Source organism: Cygnus atratus, chromosome 11, assembly GCF_013377495.2.
Source record: "Cygnus atratus isolate AKBS03 ecotype Queensland, Australia chromosome 11, CAtr_DNAZoo_HiC_assembly, whole genome shotgun sequence".
Classification (NCBI taxonomy): domain Eukaryota; kingdom Metazoa; phylum Chordata; class Aves; order Anseriformes; family Anatidae; genus Cygnus; species Cygnus atratus.
The window spans coordinates 19,500,590-19,515,080 of NC_066372.1; the positions used below are offsets into that span (position 1 = coordinate 19,500,590).

Sequence of the window (14,491 nt, forward strand, 5' to 3'; positions counted from 1 at the left end):
TAGAAGTTGTATAAATGGTTTTTTATGTGAGCAAACATAAAATCCGAGGCTGGCATCCAGCTGAATAATTTCAGCCAAAACCATTCTGGCAGTGCGTGATCTGAAGATGGGGTCCTACACTGGAAAACGTTTGGCAACGGTAGCAAGGGGAGCTGCTGCCAGTGCCATGAACAGAGCAAAGTGTTGGACAGAAATGTCTTTTTTTTTTTTTTTTTGTCCCTGTTATTCTTTTTTAATCTCCCAGAAGTCTTATTTCCCTAACTAAGACCCAGGGGCAAGGTGTTTTGAAAAAAAGCATATGTTAGAACGAATCTATACAAAACATAACACAGGAGCATTAATGGCTGCTTTCACTCATTGGGGTTCCCTTCTCCAGAGTTTGGGAAGCTCAGCAGTATCCACAACCCCATAGTGGAGAGGCTGCTCTGCAACGTAACCATAAAATAGATGCTTCAAGCCTTTCCCAGCCAGTGATAGGTGTTTCCTTGGCTGTAAAATAGACAGCTTGGCCTTGGTTCAAGAACATTCACATTACAGTGTTAAAAAACGGGTGTCTCTGGGCTTAAGTAATACACACTGCTATATATCTGAAAATGTAAGCGTCCATTTATCTTGATAATAAATACTTTCTCTCTTCACGTCTCAAAAAGAACAGGATTTCTATCAACAAATGATGAGAAAGCAATACTCTGTGATGCATCCCCTCGGAGCCCAGAGAATCTTCAGGCAAACTTTTTGCATTAATATGTACTAAGGGAATCCAAAACATCCTTCTCTGGAGGATCAAATGTCAGACCACCGTTTCCTGCTGCTTATACATCTAATCCGCAAAGTTCACCCCATCAGCAGCTTTTTTAAGGCTCTGATACCACCAGCTTCTGCTTTTAACATTGTTTGCTATATTATTACAATTTTGCAGCACAGAAAAGATTTTTTTTCTGCTCTACTGTCTTCTCCTCGCCCTCCCGCCCCATTTTTAAAACCCAAGACAGAAAGAAAAATAGACCCAGCTACAAACTTCATCAAGCGCGGAGGTTTCGGGGAATGAGAAAGAAGTGATTAGCACATTAGGATGTGTTGTAATAACATGGCACCATGATGCAGAGCCTCAAGAATGGAATCTGGCATCAAACGGGGTGTGTTGCTAGCGACAAATGTTCTGTCACGCAAGGAAAGATTGCTGTTTCCTGAGCATGGAAATCTAGTCCTTCAAAAGTGTTTCTGAGAAGCGCTGTAAGAGCTGAATTTAACTTCCCTCCCCACTTCCTGAGAGTGCTTGGAGGATTTAATGCTGCAAATGTGAGAGATAATAGAATTAAAGCTGTAAATTGTTGATGAGGCCCTAAAGCAGCCACCCACTAACTCCCACACCCACAGACACAGAAGTGGAAAAAGCCCATCACTGCAGAATGCTGGAAGCCCCATTTTGTTGACTCTTTCAACAGAATGCGTTGTTAGCCACCATCCTCTTGGTAAAAAAAACATGAGACAATAAATTCCCACAGGACACAGTTTGTACAACTTTTTATGCTTCTGGAGAGTCTGCATGGGTTGGGAGGAAGCAGGAGGAAAGGAATATTGCAAGTAATAAAAGAACCAGGCTCTGAAGATAGCAGATCCAAGGAAGAACCCAAGAACCCTAGGACTTCCTCCTATTCAACTTCTTGCCTCCTCTTCCATATCCCAGAGACAACCAAGCTCCTGAGGGAACTGAGCTGCTGTTAATAAGTCTACCCTAGGAAGGGATAAAAGTCACAGCTCACCCAGCAGCAATAAAATCCAAGTGGATTTGCACTTGTATAAATCCAGGGAGAATTCTCTACTTCCAACATGATGGTATATTCAACACGTACATGCAGTCTCAAGCCTCAAAATCAGCAAGTAAAATTCCTGGTGTCAAAGAAAGACTATCTAGGGTGTGAAATAAAATGAATGCTGTCTAGCAATCATCTCTCTCTCGCTCATTTACAGCCCACTTGTGTCTCACTTCACAAACCATTCCATCCACCAAGAGTTAAAACTATAGCATGAAAAAATATTTTTTCTCTCCCTGTGTACTGAATTACCAGCTTTTCATTAAAACCCTGGAGAGACCCTTTATACTTAAAATCTCAACATTTACAAGCTGAGTGCTTTTACTTATAATTTCAGTTTCTTCCCCCAGAATACTTGATTTCTCTCTTCAATTTTCAGTTAAGCTTGTTTCAAACATCAATTGTTAACTCTAGGGTTTCTCTGGGGACAGAGCAGCCAACAACACAGTTTTCAAGAAAGTCTCTCTGGGCCACTAAAAATGCAAAGGAGAGACTCCAAGCTGTAAGGAACAGGGTAGAAGTGGGCCAGAATACAGCTGCTGTGCAGCCCCAGTACTGTGGCTCTTCTTTAAGGTCTACGCTGCATCCTAAAAGACCTCTAAAAATTTCCTGCTCTGTTCTTAAATCTCTTTAGTGACTTTGTAGCTTTGGAAAAAAAAAAAAGAGAGAACTCCAGATGATAAAATACAAGTAAAGAAGAGTACAGCAAAATAGCTCATATCCTCAGAAATGTTGGCATGCAGAAGATTAGGGGAGCTGATTTAAATCACTTTACTACTCAGTCCTTAGGTTAACTGCCAGAATAGACTGACAGGCCCCGCAAAATATTGGAATGCTTCCTTTATGCATTAGAAAGTATTCTCTAGGAAAGAACCTTTTCTTCCTCTCCACTGCATGCCAGTTCAGGGTAAGATGTCATTGTCTTATTTAGTTTCTGAGAAGTTTCAGCTACTTTGTCATTTGAAATGCAGTATTATCATCATCACCTTGGCCGTGATTGTTAGGCGGAGAGAGATTCTCAGTACATGGCTGCCACCAAAAAGTTTGCACAGCAATGTTCTCTCCTGTGTTGCTGCCTGATATCCACCAGAGTCTCATGGTTGGCATGTTTTACCTAAAAGCAGGTGCGTGATCAAAGATTCTTGAGAACCTAAATGAAGGCAGCATTTGCTGCACCAATCCAAAGGAACATAAACATCTCGTTCAGTCCAAAAATGTTTTAATGGGTATAAGGGCCGTATCAGAAGTCATAGTTATATGATGACATCAGGGTCTTCCTTGTATTAAAATAGAAAATCACACTACTTGCATGCATTAATATCCAGCAAGTTTGCCAAGAGACTAATTGTCAGATATGGGAAAACTGCCAGGAAACTTAGCTCAGCTAAATGGTATGTAGGCCTGTGAGACTTGGCAAGCCCCGAGAGAGTTAATTATCACATTATTGATAAAGTTAAGGACTTTTAAAATGTTTGGCCTTGCTTTCTTGACACACAGGATTAAAGGTTAGGGTAATTTGCTCTCTCTAGGGTGACCCCTGATGCAAGCAAATCTATTGCAATCAATGGGAATTATGCCTGAGTAAGGACGGGGCACTGAACTGGTCTCTGTCTCCCTGCGTATATTCCTTCTGCTTTAACGACTGCCTGAGCCATTGAATTCCCCTTGACTTCTCCCTCTCCCTGTTTCCTGAAAGGGAAACAGTGCAGTGTTTCTGACAACGCTGAGCTGGGCTTTGAGCTTTCTATCTCGTGTGAGGGCAGTGTCTGGTGGTGCAGGGAATATTCCAAAGAACTGTAATTCGGAGAGAATTTTTTCCTCTCCTCCTCCCACACAGAAGTGCAATGAGTAGTTGCTGCATTTTTACTGTTGTTTTTTTAACTCTACGACGGTAGCTACCAGTCAGAGACTAGTGGCGTAAGTGCTGTGCACACATAACAAAGGCAGTCCCAGTTTCAGAACTGTTAGAGGTCATGACAAGAAATAAAAGATACACACCACAAACACACAGGGAAGGTGTCTGCTGAGACAGTGAGGAGTTAACTTCCCATGCCAAGCTCTAAATGATGAATGAGCATGAATAACCTACATACCATCCATCCAGGAGGACAGGAGCACTCTCCAGTGATGTGGTGGCAGACTCCCCCATTCTGGCAAGGGCAGCGCAATTCACACTGAGCTCCGTGACTGCCTGGGGGACAGCGCTCTTCGCAACTTCAAGAAACAAAAAGCAAAGAGATCATTTAAAAGAACTTACAGAAAATAGTAAATGAGGAAAATCCACAACACAGGCCATCAATGGAGTCCTTATGCAAATTATGAAACCTGAGTAAGCCTTGGCGGGCATTACCAATTAGCCAAGATTTCTCTTATTTCTGCTGGAGTTATTTATGTGCCGTGGATCCAGCACTCTAAGGCTGATGCATGAGTGCAATCTGTATGTAGGCACTGAATGCCACCGATCTCAAAGGACAACTCACATCCCTGAAAATTGTCTAGGTAAGTAAGTGCTGCTAGCTGAAGCCCTCAATGTAAATTATGTGACAGAGCAACAGCAGAAGCTGCAAATATAATAAAGGGATGGAATTAAATTGTTTGAAATTTCTTCAGCCACTATAAAATGTTATCATTTGCAATGTATAACAGGCTGGCAAGATCTCATGATCATTTAAAAGCTATTTAAGCTCACTGGGTCTCTCCGAGCGTTCATGGGGGGCCGATGTAAGGCTTGTCCCTGCAAAACACAGCATCTCCTAGGCCTTTACACATTGGCGCTTTTCAGCTTTGCTTCTTTCTCTCATCCCAGGTTCTGAAATTACAGTAGTTTTTTCCATAACTGATTGTCCTTTGATGAGGATGTTCATACAATGTATTGCTGCATGTACACACTGCTGAGAGCAGGCATAGTAATGTCAATAGGACCACTCCTGACAGTAAGCAGAAGCTTTAGCAGAGAGTGCTTCCAGGACTGAGGTCATAAGGCTAGGAGGAAATCAGGTACTAAATAAAATATTCAAAAGGTATATCACTTATTTATGAGGTTAATATTGTCTTTATTTTTACCTTCTCCTCCATTCAGGCCAACAAACAATACTAGATTGCAGAAGTATTAAGTCACCTGTAATAGATCTCCAACCAAATTCAGTGACTAAATTCTCTTTTCCCCTTAAATAATTTTGAAAAACATAATTACTTCTGAAGCTACTGAAAGATCTCTAATGAGTACTGATGTTACACTGTGGGCAATTTTAAACAAGGAACTATTGCTTGCTGTCCTAAAATTAATATGCAGAATTTGTGAATCCTACTGGTAAACTTGCAATGTGGTATATGGGGATTTAGCTACATGATTCTCGTTAAAGTTAATAGGAGTCACACCACTAAATCCCCCCTCACTATGCTAAAAATTTACCCCCTAGATAGTAAGCTGATATAGTTAACAGTAATGCTTCCTCAGTTAGATTGAAAGTCAAATAAATTGGAGATGGTAAGTCCCATTTGATACTGAACTGGATTGCTAACGAGTAAAATGTCCATTTGCTTATAAAAACGGAACTGTAATTTGGATTGTGTTCACATACTGAAATTAGGAACAGCTACAGTTGTTGTACAAGCTGGAAAATGTCATGGCTTTTTAAGTTCACTTTAGCAGTAAATTTTATTTTGGTACGCAGACAGGTATAATGAGCAGCAAAAAAAGAGATTTCCTTTATTTAGTCTCTCTGAAATTCTGTTACCTGATTTCTACAAAGGAAAGTGCACAAGATATAGATTGTTTAAGTTCTGCCAATTACTCATTGCATTAAAAGCAGTCAAAGCAAGGCTGTTAAATGATGCAGAGTAAAAGACACTCTCATCCAACTTACAACACTCCTGTGTATCCAGGAGCGCAGTGACATTCTCCCGTCTCGTGGTCGCAGGTAGCTCCGTTGTGACACTGGCACTGGAACTGACAGCCCTTGCCATAGCTCCCGGGGTCGCAGAGCTCTTCACAGCGCCAGCCCTGGTACCCGTCTGCGCAGACACAGGCGCCCGTGATGGGGTTGCAGAGGGCCTCATTCTGGCACTGGCAGCGGTTGCTGCAGTGGGGTCCCCAGTGATCGCTGTCGCAACCTGTAAAACACGTGGGCAGTTACCGAGATGATCAGGTACGTGCGTTGCAAGCCTCACATACCAGCCTCTTCTGCTTGGGTTGGCAAGCAGACGAAGAGACATTGCTAATAGCAGGAACTTTCTAAAGGGCCCTCAGACTTTTTAAAACTCCCCTTGAGCCAGCAGTGTACTTCAGCATGCAAGGAGACAAGAGCATCAGTTATACACCTAAATACGAGGACTTGTTTAACACCCTTATTGGATCAGGACCTAAATCTTTTAATATCCTGTTTCTTAGTGCTCTTAGATAGCTGGAAGGAATGAATTTATAGTGGAATTAGACACAGAGGATCACATCCTGGCCGCAGTGTAGTTAATGGCAGGTAGAATTGCCAAGCAAATCCTGTAGATTTAATAATGTTATCAAATATTGTTTCTTTGCACTGTTCCCTTAAGATAATAAATATGATAATCTAAAGAAGACTTTCTCCTTTGGTAGGGTTTTTATTATGTATTTATTTATTTTTCTGGACTAAAAAGATGACAAGGCAAAAAAGAAGTTGGGATTTCTTGAGGCTGCTTAGCCCAGGCTTAGGAATGAAGGTATGGAGTGTGAACATCAGGTAATTTCTGTGCCACTAACAGTGTGTATTAGCATTATAGAAGGGCACCAAAGCCTACGGCCATTGACATGGAATGCAGATTCTCTACAAAATGTATTTATGTACAGTGAGAACCCTTCACATGACAATCCTGCCTGATCTCTCCTTGTTTATGGACCATATGCAGGATGAGAGAGGGAAGTCAGCAGTACAGAAGCAGCTTGAACATGATTTGCTATAGAAACAGTAATCAGCACCTGCAAAACACCCGTTTAATATGTATACATACAAACCAGACAGTTCAAAGAAAACATCCAGGGGTTAAGATTTCCTCAGTAAATGGTCAGCAGAAAACCAAGGCTTTCTTTAGGAGTCCTACCCTCCTCTTCCCAACCTGTTAACGTAGCTGTGCCCGCTACTCAGAATAGAGCTGCTGGCAAAATCTCTGCTAAAGACACAGTTACAGATCACGTTCCAAATACAGCTGGTTGTGCTCAGAGAGCTGATTTCAATTATATCAGCAAAAACTCTTCTGCCAGTGTAAAATCCACTGGCATGCAGGAAATGAGGGTGTAATCCCAGTGACATAGCTGTCTTCATGAACTCTTTTATTTGCAAACATGTAAACTAATCCCCAGGTGACACTCGCTGCTTCTCAGGGCTGGATCTCTGTTTCCAGACTGTGCAAGGCAAACGTAAACACCATGTAAGCCAGAAACTCTTGTCCTACACATTTCATAGCCCTTGCCTGCTACTGTATTTGGATATAAACCTACAATGGACACCTATATTTCTCAGTTAAGTTTGGCGAGCTTTATGTCCCTCACCTTCTGGAGAAGTTAGATACCCATTGGTCAATCTGAGGATATTCAGCAGGAAAAGAGGTGCATGAGGCTTTCCTCAATTAGCACTGCTGATCATCAATTTACAAACTTGTGTTTCTTGAGCACCAGTGTCAAAGGCCAAAATAAACCCAGGAAAAGACCACTCCAGGGTCTCCAAGAGGATCTGCAGGGGCTGGCAGCAATGCACGTACAGACACGGCTTCAGGTCCCACAGAGCGTGCAACATGCTGCTGTGCATAATCCTGCTTGTGCCTCACACAAGACAGTTTATTGCTTTGCCTCATTTCTCCCACTGCTGTAAGCAGGGATGATAGTTCCTCACTAACACCACTGGGAGCCAAGCAAACGAAATCTTACTCTTTATAAGTCTTAAATTATTACTGAGAATCTGTGGAAAGAGACGATCTGTCTTTATTTCACAGAGACACTTGGTAAGACTCTGTAAGCCCTCTGGGGCAGGGAGCAAATCTGCTGGAGCTGCTGGGGTTTCCCAGCAATTTCCATTCCAGAAATACTGATTTGTTTTCTGCAGAACCTGAAAAATAAGGGATGCAGTTCTGCACCTCCACAAAGGGCAAAAACCTGAAGCACACAAGCAGAGCCAGTAGCCTTTGGCACGGGGAAGTAGAATGCAAGAATCAAACTTGACCCTGCCTGAGCCAGGGACTTGCTTCCTACCTTACCCCACCTGGTATTAGCGCCCTGACTGCCAGACTGGGGGGTGCTCTGCGCCGGTGCAACTCCAGCCGGAATTAATTGCCTAATAGAAATGATAAAAGATATGACTTATACCTTCGTCTTCCACTGAGTGCTCCAACCTTCAGATTTGTCTGCTTGGTTTGTGTTTTTCACTTTGGAAGAAAGTGAAGGAGAAAGCAAACCTTTTATAGGATGCAGACAACTCATTTCCCATCATCAGCTCAAGCTACTTGGTTCACTTTTACAGTGTCTGCCCCAAACACAGCTCCATTTATGTAAGTCTTATCTTATTCAAACACATACTTACTATTTATATTTTGTCACATTTGCTTTTCTCCCTGTACCAAATTTCACTCCATGATCTAGACAAAAGGAAGAACAAAATGCTCCAGGAAAGAGCAGAAATTCCTCTAATTGATTGTAAAATCATTAAAAAAAATATAATTTGGATAATAAAAGAAGCCTGCAGTGACCAGAAAACCAGCTGACAGACAGATTTTCCAAAGGCTTCTAAGCACAAGGCATCAGCGAGCACACATTGCAACATTCAGTATGTTTAGCCCAAAGTAGCTAGCCAACATATTTTAATTATCTGTGAAATAAAACAGCTTGGCATACCAGATAGCTACTAAGAATGTGAATTTCATGGGGATTTATTAGTGAGAGGACATAAAATGAGAATTAAAGTACATCTGAGTGCCCACGGAAGACACGGAAAAAACAGAACTAGAACCAAGATGGGGCTTCTACCATGTCTCGTTTGCAATGCCTGATACAGCCCTTGCAGTTGTTGGACTCCTTTTTATGTCCTTAAAACTACAAGAAGGTTTTCACTATAGTTCTCTAAACGGTTCAAAACCAGAGCCATAGCATGTGTGTATAACCAAGGCAAACAGCCCACTTTCTCTCTATTGATGGGATCATGTGTACACAAAACGATGAGGTGGCCCCCCTCTAGATTTAAGTCTTAGCTCAGATGCCAAAGATTTTCTGCTTTAGCTCTCAGTTCAAGCCCTGTACAGGCCACAATGAGCAGGGCCATCTCATGCAGTAGCAATACATCCACTGCTGATTAATTGCAAAGGGAAATGAGTGAGATTCAGGGGCCTTTTGCTAGTGTAAAATTTGCGATCATGGAATATCATGTTCACTTGATTTTACACTGCTGTAATCTAACATGAAAATGAGATCCTTGTTGCTCAAAGTTTATCAACTTTTTATTTATTTATTTATTTATTTCAAGTCCCATTTTGCAGTGACAGACTGTGGAGTTGCAAATGAATTCTTTATACCTATGTGATTTCACTGGGACATTATGTGATATTTGTACTGTGATAACACATAGATCTGCACTGTGGTAACCTCTGTACCTTTACAAAGACAGAGATAGTTGATAAGCTAAATCCCAGTACTTATTCATATAAGTAGTTCCACTGAGCTTAATAGGACCACTTGTGTGAGGCTACTCAAGTGCATAACTATCCATGGGGTTCAGGTCTAGTAGTTCCAGCTAGAAAATTAAAAAACAGAAGAAACAAAAGACTTCAGTAGCTGGGACACATTTTTTCTATCTATGTCGGTATGGTAAGTCCTAGCTGGTGTGTGATGGCAGTTCCAGTTTTTGAGACACTCAGCAAAGTAGCCTCAGTGCCATGGCAGCCTGCAGCACTTGAGGATCATCAGCACCACCTTTCCTGTGAGCACAGAGACCATTTTAAAATACAGTCCAAGCCCTAGCACAGTCTAATCCTACTCTTGTTGATAGCCTCTATGTGTTACCATAATAGAGATAAATAATAATAGCAACAATATGTGAACAGAAAGCTGATTAAAGCTTACACAAGAGCTACACTGTAAATGCATATGCCATTAAAAATGTCAAAATGATACAGAGACTTTAACTATACCATCAATAAGAGAAGCAACCTGAGAGTGGTGATGTCAGGAAGGTACAAATGCTCCCTTTAGACTCCACGTGTGTTTGTCAATACCATGAGAGATGAGCCTGAAATAGCAAGCGCTCTCCTGGGAGATGCTGCATTAAAGGGAGCTGCCATATTTCAGGTCACGTGCTACCATTCCCTGGCAAACCTGCCAACTTACTCACTTTTTCTCCTTCGAAAATATGACTAGAGATTAATTGCCACCAATAAAAATGAATATAACTCTGTAAAGGATGATGCTGGGTGCCTAAGCATAATTACAGTTGTCTGCATATGGTAGCGCGTGACAGGTGAAAGATTCATCCCTGCGTGGAAAGGTTGCTCAACACAGCACAGAGTGTTTTCTTCCTCTCTGCATCTCTCTCCCCACCCCGGAGGCTCAGTGGCATGTTAAATTGAGGGCTAATTGCAGCAGGCTCTGCATATCCGCCTCTATAGCTGTGCATGACGTCCTGCTACCAGTTCTGTCCTGTTAAATGCACAACAAGGACATGTTGAAGGGCTGCTTCCCTCCCAAGTGGCTATATTCCCCACTAGGAATGATTACCAAATTGTTCTGTTCCGGGTTAAGAGAGCTACCCAGTATTTAGGGCAGTGGTGCAAGCAGGACATAGACGAAGCAAACACAAGTTTGAAAAGTTAGCAGATGAATAAAATACCTTCCAAGGAAGAGCTGCCATTTATCAAGGGACTTAACCCAACAAGAGAGTCAGAAGTGTTCTTCCAGTGCTCTTCTATCACAGCACAGGTACACTACTAATACGAAACCAGCATCTTCTATCACAGCAGCACCAGCAGCTGTGATCTTGAGGTCTCTGCTTATTTTGTTCTCATTAGCACAAGCCTGCATGTGTCTATGTTTATAGCTAGTGACCAGTCCTGTACTCGAGGTGTGCACAGTCAGTGGGACATTCATCAGTGTTCTGCAGAAGACACAGCTGAAAAAGTCAAGTGGTTGCTTTTCTCAGTCTGAGGACTCAGGACCACGTTTGCCTGCTGGCAATCTTCAGCGAATCCATACTTTAAAGGAACTTTCTGCAAATTTGCAGTGAATTAAAGCACAGATTGTAGCTCATAGTCAACAATCAATATTCTGGCGTATTTCCAAACTGAGTTTGAAAGGTTTAAATACCAGCCCTTAAAAAAGGCAAACAGTAAACAAAATAAACTTGCTAAATCTAGGAGGACATAGTTTAAGATGGATTATGTTAGAGTTTATTTGGAATTTAGGGATAGATTTTCCTCTTCATATAACTGTAATACTGTACAATAATTATATGAGCACAAACTAAGGTGAGATGCAGCCCCACCTCTGTTTTTTCTCCCCCTTATTCAGTTTTGCAATCTGACTAGGTTTAAATGGTTGGCCTAGCTAATGTGAACCGGGAAAAGAAGCAGCAAAAGCTAAAACATACGCCTGGATGTAGTGAATAAAAAATTAAAATAATCAATTAGCTGTTTATTCCCTGTACTTAGCGCAATAGGAAAATTATAGGCCCTGTATTGAGCTGGTATCTATTCACTGTGCAGCCATGATTCATTCTGGCACAGTTCAACACCTTTGAAAACAGAAGCCAAAGCTGCAATAGGTTTGAAACAAGGTTTGTGAAGAGGGAACCCTCTCACTACGACAGATCACGCTACGCTGCGTTTGGCTCTGAGCCGTGCTATGTGTCCCTCACGGGCTGGCAGTGCGAGTAATGCACACACACTGCTAAGGGAGTCTGCCATATATTGAGATCACTTCTGATCTGCTTGATTCCAAACATTGATTCTAAACCAAGAAACTGTTTATCTTATAAAGACTGTTTATCCTCAGAATTTCCAAAACGTGCTTATGGACCATGACTGTCCTCAAAATAACCCAGATTTCCAGAAAATCCGTTCAGAAATGTTCTCACAAATGCCTGAAATTTGGCAGAGCACTGTCCCACCCTCAGGGATCTGCCCATGTGCCTCAGTGCAAATCTACCTGTACCTGATTAAGTTATAAAAAATGCAATTTGCAGACACTCAGTGCCACCTCTGGATAATTCATTAGCTACACTCTGCTAAGATTTCATCTATATTAAAAGCAATCTGTAATTAAAGGCTTCAGAGGCGTGGTTGGACTTCTCTTGCAATTGTTCCTCTAGCAGCCATGGGTGCTGGCTCGTTAATCCCCATGCAGTAAGTGGTCCGCGGGAGGATGACAGTCTTCTGCTCCTAGTCCATTACCCACATGTCAGAGGTTTGTTCTGGTCCATGCTGATGAGCCATGTGTATAGCAGCCTGATGACACTCTTGATGGAATTTTTCATATTCTCCATTTGCTTTTTAGGGAAAAACAAGCAGACCAGGGAACGTGATATATAAATAAAACATTTGACTTATGAAGTTGGTGTCACAAAAATCAGAAAATGTCAGATTAAAGGTTGGAAGGGCAGCGGTAATTCAGTGTTTGTGTCCATGAATCACGATATTGCCTTTCATGATGTGAGCACAGGCTACTGTTTACAAGCCCTGGCATTTTCTGTTTTCTGAGCCCGTATCTTTGCAGCCTTAAGGTTCCTAAACATGGGTTTCTGTGCAGCGGTGTATGCTCTGAACTCACTGGCGGTTTTATCTCCGATGCCAGACTTTCAGTCTCAACATACAGAACTACAACAAAGAAAAAGCCCGTCTCGGTGTTTACATCTCTAAGGCTGCCCAGAGAACATATTTTGCATGTGTAAATATGCACTTGTAAAACTATCTGCCCAAGTGGCGAGAACCAGAGGTTAACGTGGGGCTGACAAAACTTGCAGTCACAGTCAGCCTCATTTTCCAAGTTTATAGATCAGTCTTTATCAGAGAGAAACGAAAAGATGGGAAGGGAACATCAGCCGATTTTCCCCAAAATGGATAGATTATTACTTACAGGAGGAAATTAATCTACATTTTTTTTTCTTTTTTTTTTTCTCCTTAGGAACAGGAGGACAGTTTCTCATCCTTCAGGGAAGATTGTACTGATGCTCTCTGAAGTTCATTGTCTGAATCAGATAAGAAACATGTGGCTGATTTAGGTCATGATTTAATCTCAGATGATGATCGCATTAGTCAATGACTCCCCAACATGTGGTACCTAATTCAATCACACTACTTTTGAGACCCTGCAGTTTGTTTAACATCCTCTGAGGAAACATTTTCTTTCCAAAGTAATCCTTCTTTAAAGAACACTCCCACAGTGTTCTGTATAATGATTAGGACAGTTACCTAGTAGTACATTTCTTCCTGGACAAATGAAAACAAAATCACTCCAAGTAAAGGAAGAGTTGCATTATCTCAATGTCTGCCTGGTCAAATCCCATAATGAAGTCAATGTATTTTGAAAGCAGCAAAATGGAAGAACATCATCTTCTCCTGACAGATATCAAAGTGTTGTTTTCAGAATTTCCAACATGAGCTATTTTGACAGAGGCTTCAAAAGAAGTGAAAATTAGAACACACAAAAAAAATTTGAAGAAGACTTCCTATTTCTTTTTGCAGAAGTTACTGCTCAGTTTAATGAGCCTTTAACTCTACCGACATTCTAGATGTTACAAGGAGTTCAAAATCATGAAGCGCTTCATAAGGGAGCGACAACATTCTATACAACACTGGCTGCTTTTCTTTTCAGTTTAATTTTTTTATAGAAGATGCTGCATTGTTTAAAATGTGTTTTTTTTTTTTAAAGTCATATTAATGGGAGGCAAAGTCTGTTCTTTAATTAGAATTTTACTGTGGTGAATTAAAAAATACATGGGCAGAGCATCAAGAGTCTAATAAAACTAAATGAAGATACTATCTTTCCTCTGTATGAAACCCAGCAGTCTTTGCTCTGGCAAAACTTCCATCAGTACTTCATTATTCTTGTCTAGGCCAGGATTGTAATAATAGAGCCTGCAAGTAACTTATTTCCAAAGTCTGCCTTCCAACCAGCTAAGATATTCTCTCTCTCTTTTTACATCTACAATGGGCTTTGATGTTTTCATTGACCATACCATGAGATTTTCCTGTAATGCCTCTGCACAGCAGTACTATCAGCTTAGCCTGCACGAAGGGGCAGAGACGCATTTGGATAAGCCTACAACACTGCAAACAGGTGTAGCGAAAGAGATCGAGCATCCTTCAACAGCCAAGGGTTGCAGAGGCGATGGGAGGGGCTGCAGCAGTATTGTTCTAAAGGGATTCAAAGAAAACGGTGTAAAAATAGAGGGAGGCCTTTGTCACTGGAAATTAGGATCTGCGACTGTTATGGCTTGTATGAAACGGTTCAAAGTCCTATAAAACGTTATGTGCAAGTACCTACCTACCTAAGGCTACTTGCCTTATGTGTATGGTCTTTAGCTGAGGGCTTAGCAAGGCCATGTTGTGGGAGCAGAACCAATACCTCTCCCCCTCCACCATTTACTACCGCCAGCTGGCTCTGCTGCAGCTCAGAGCGGAGCCATTGCAGCGGCTGCAGTAGGACAGCCGTGCTGGATACCCTCCGGTCG

The 14,491-nt window shown here is 41.7% G+C and overlaps 1 protein-coding gene across 2 annotated transcripts in view; it reads right to left on the reverse strand.

Annotated features, from left to right (window-relative positions):
* The window catches only part of MEGF11 (multiple EGF like domains 11), a 190,783-nt gene that overhangs the window by 86,416 nt on the left and 89,876 nt on the right, over positions 1-14,491 (reverse strand). For both annotated transcript variants that reach the window (XM_035554619.1, XM_035554618.1), the window contains exons 3-4: positions 5,681-5,927; positions 3,908-4,028 (exon numbers count right to left, since the gene is read on the reverse strand). In XM_035554619.1, coding sequence (XP_035410512.1) covers positions 3,908-4,028; positions 5,681-5,927 — 368 coding nt within the window. The remainder of the gene's footprint in view (positions 1-3,907; positions 4,029-5,680; positions 5,928-14,491) is intronic.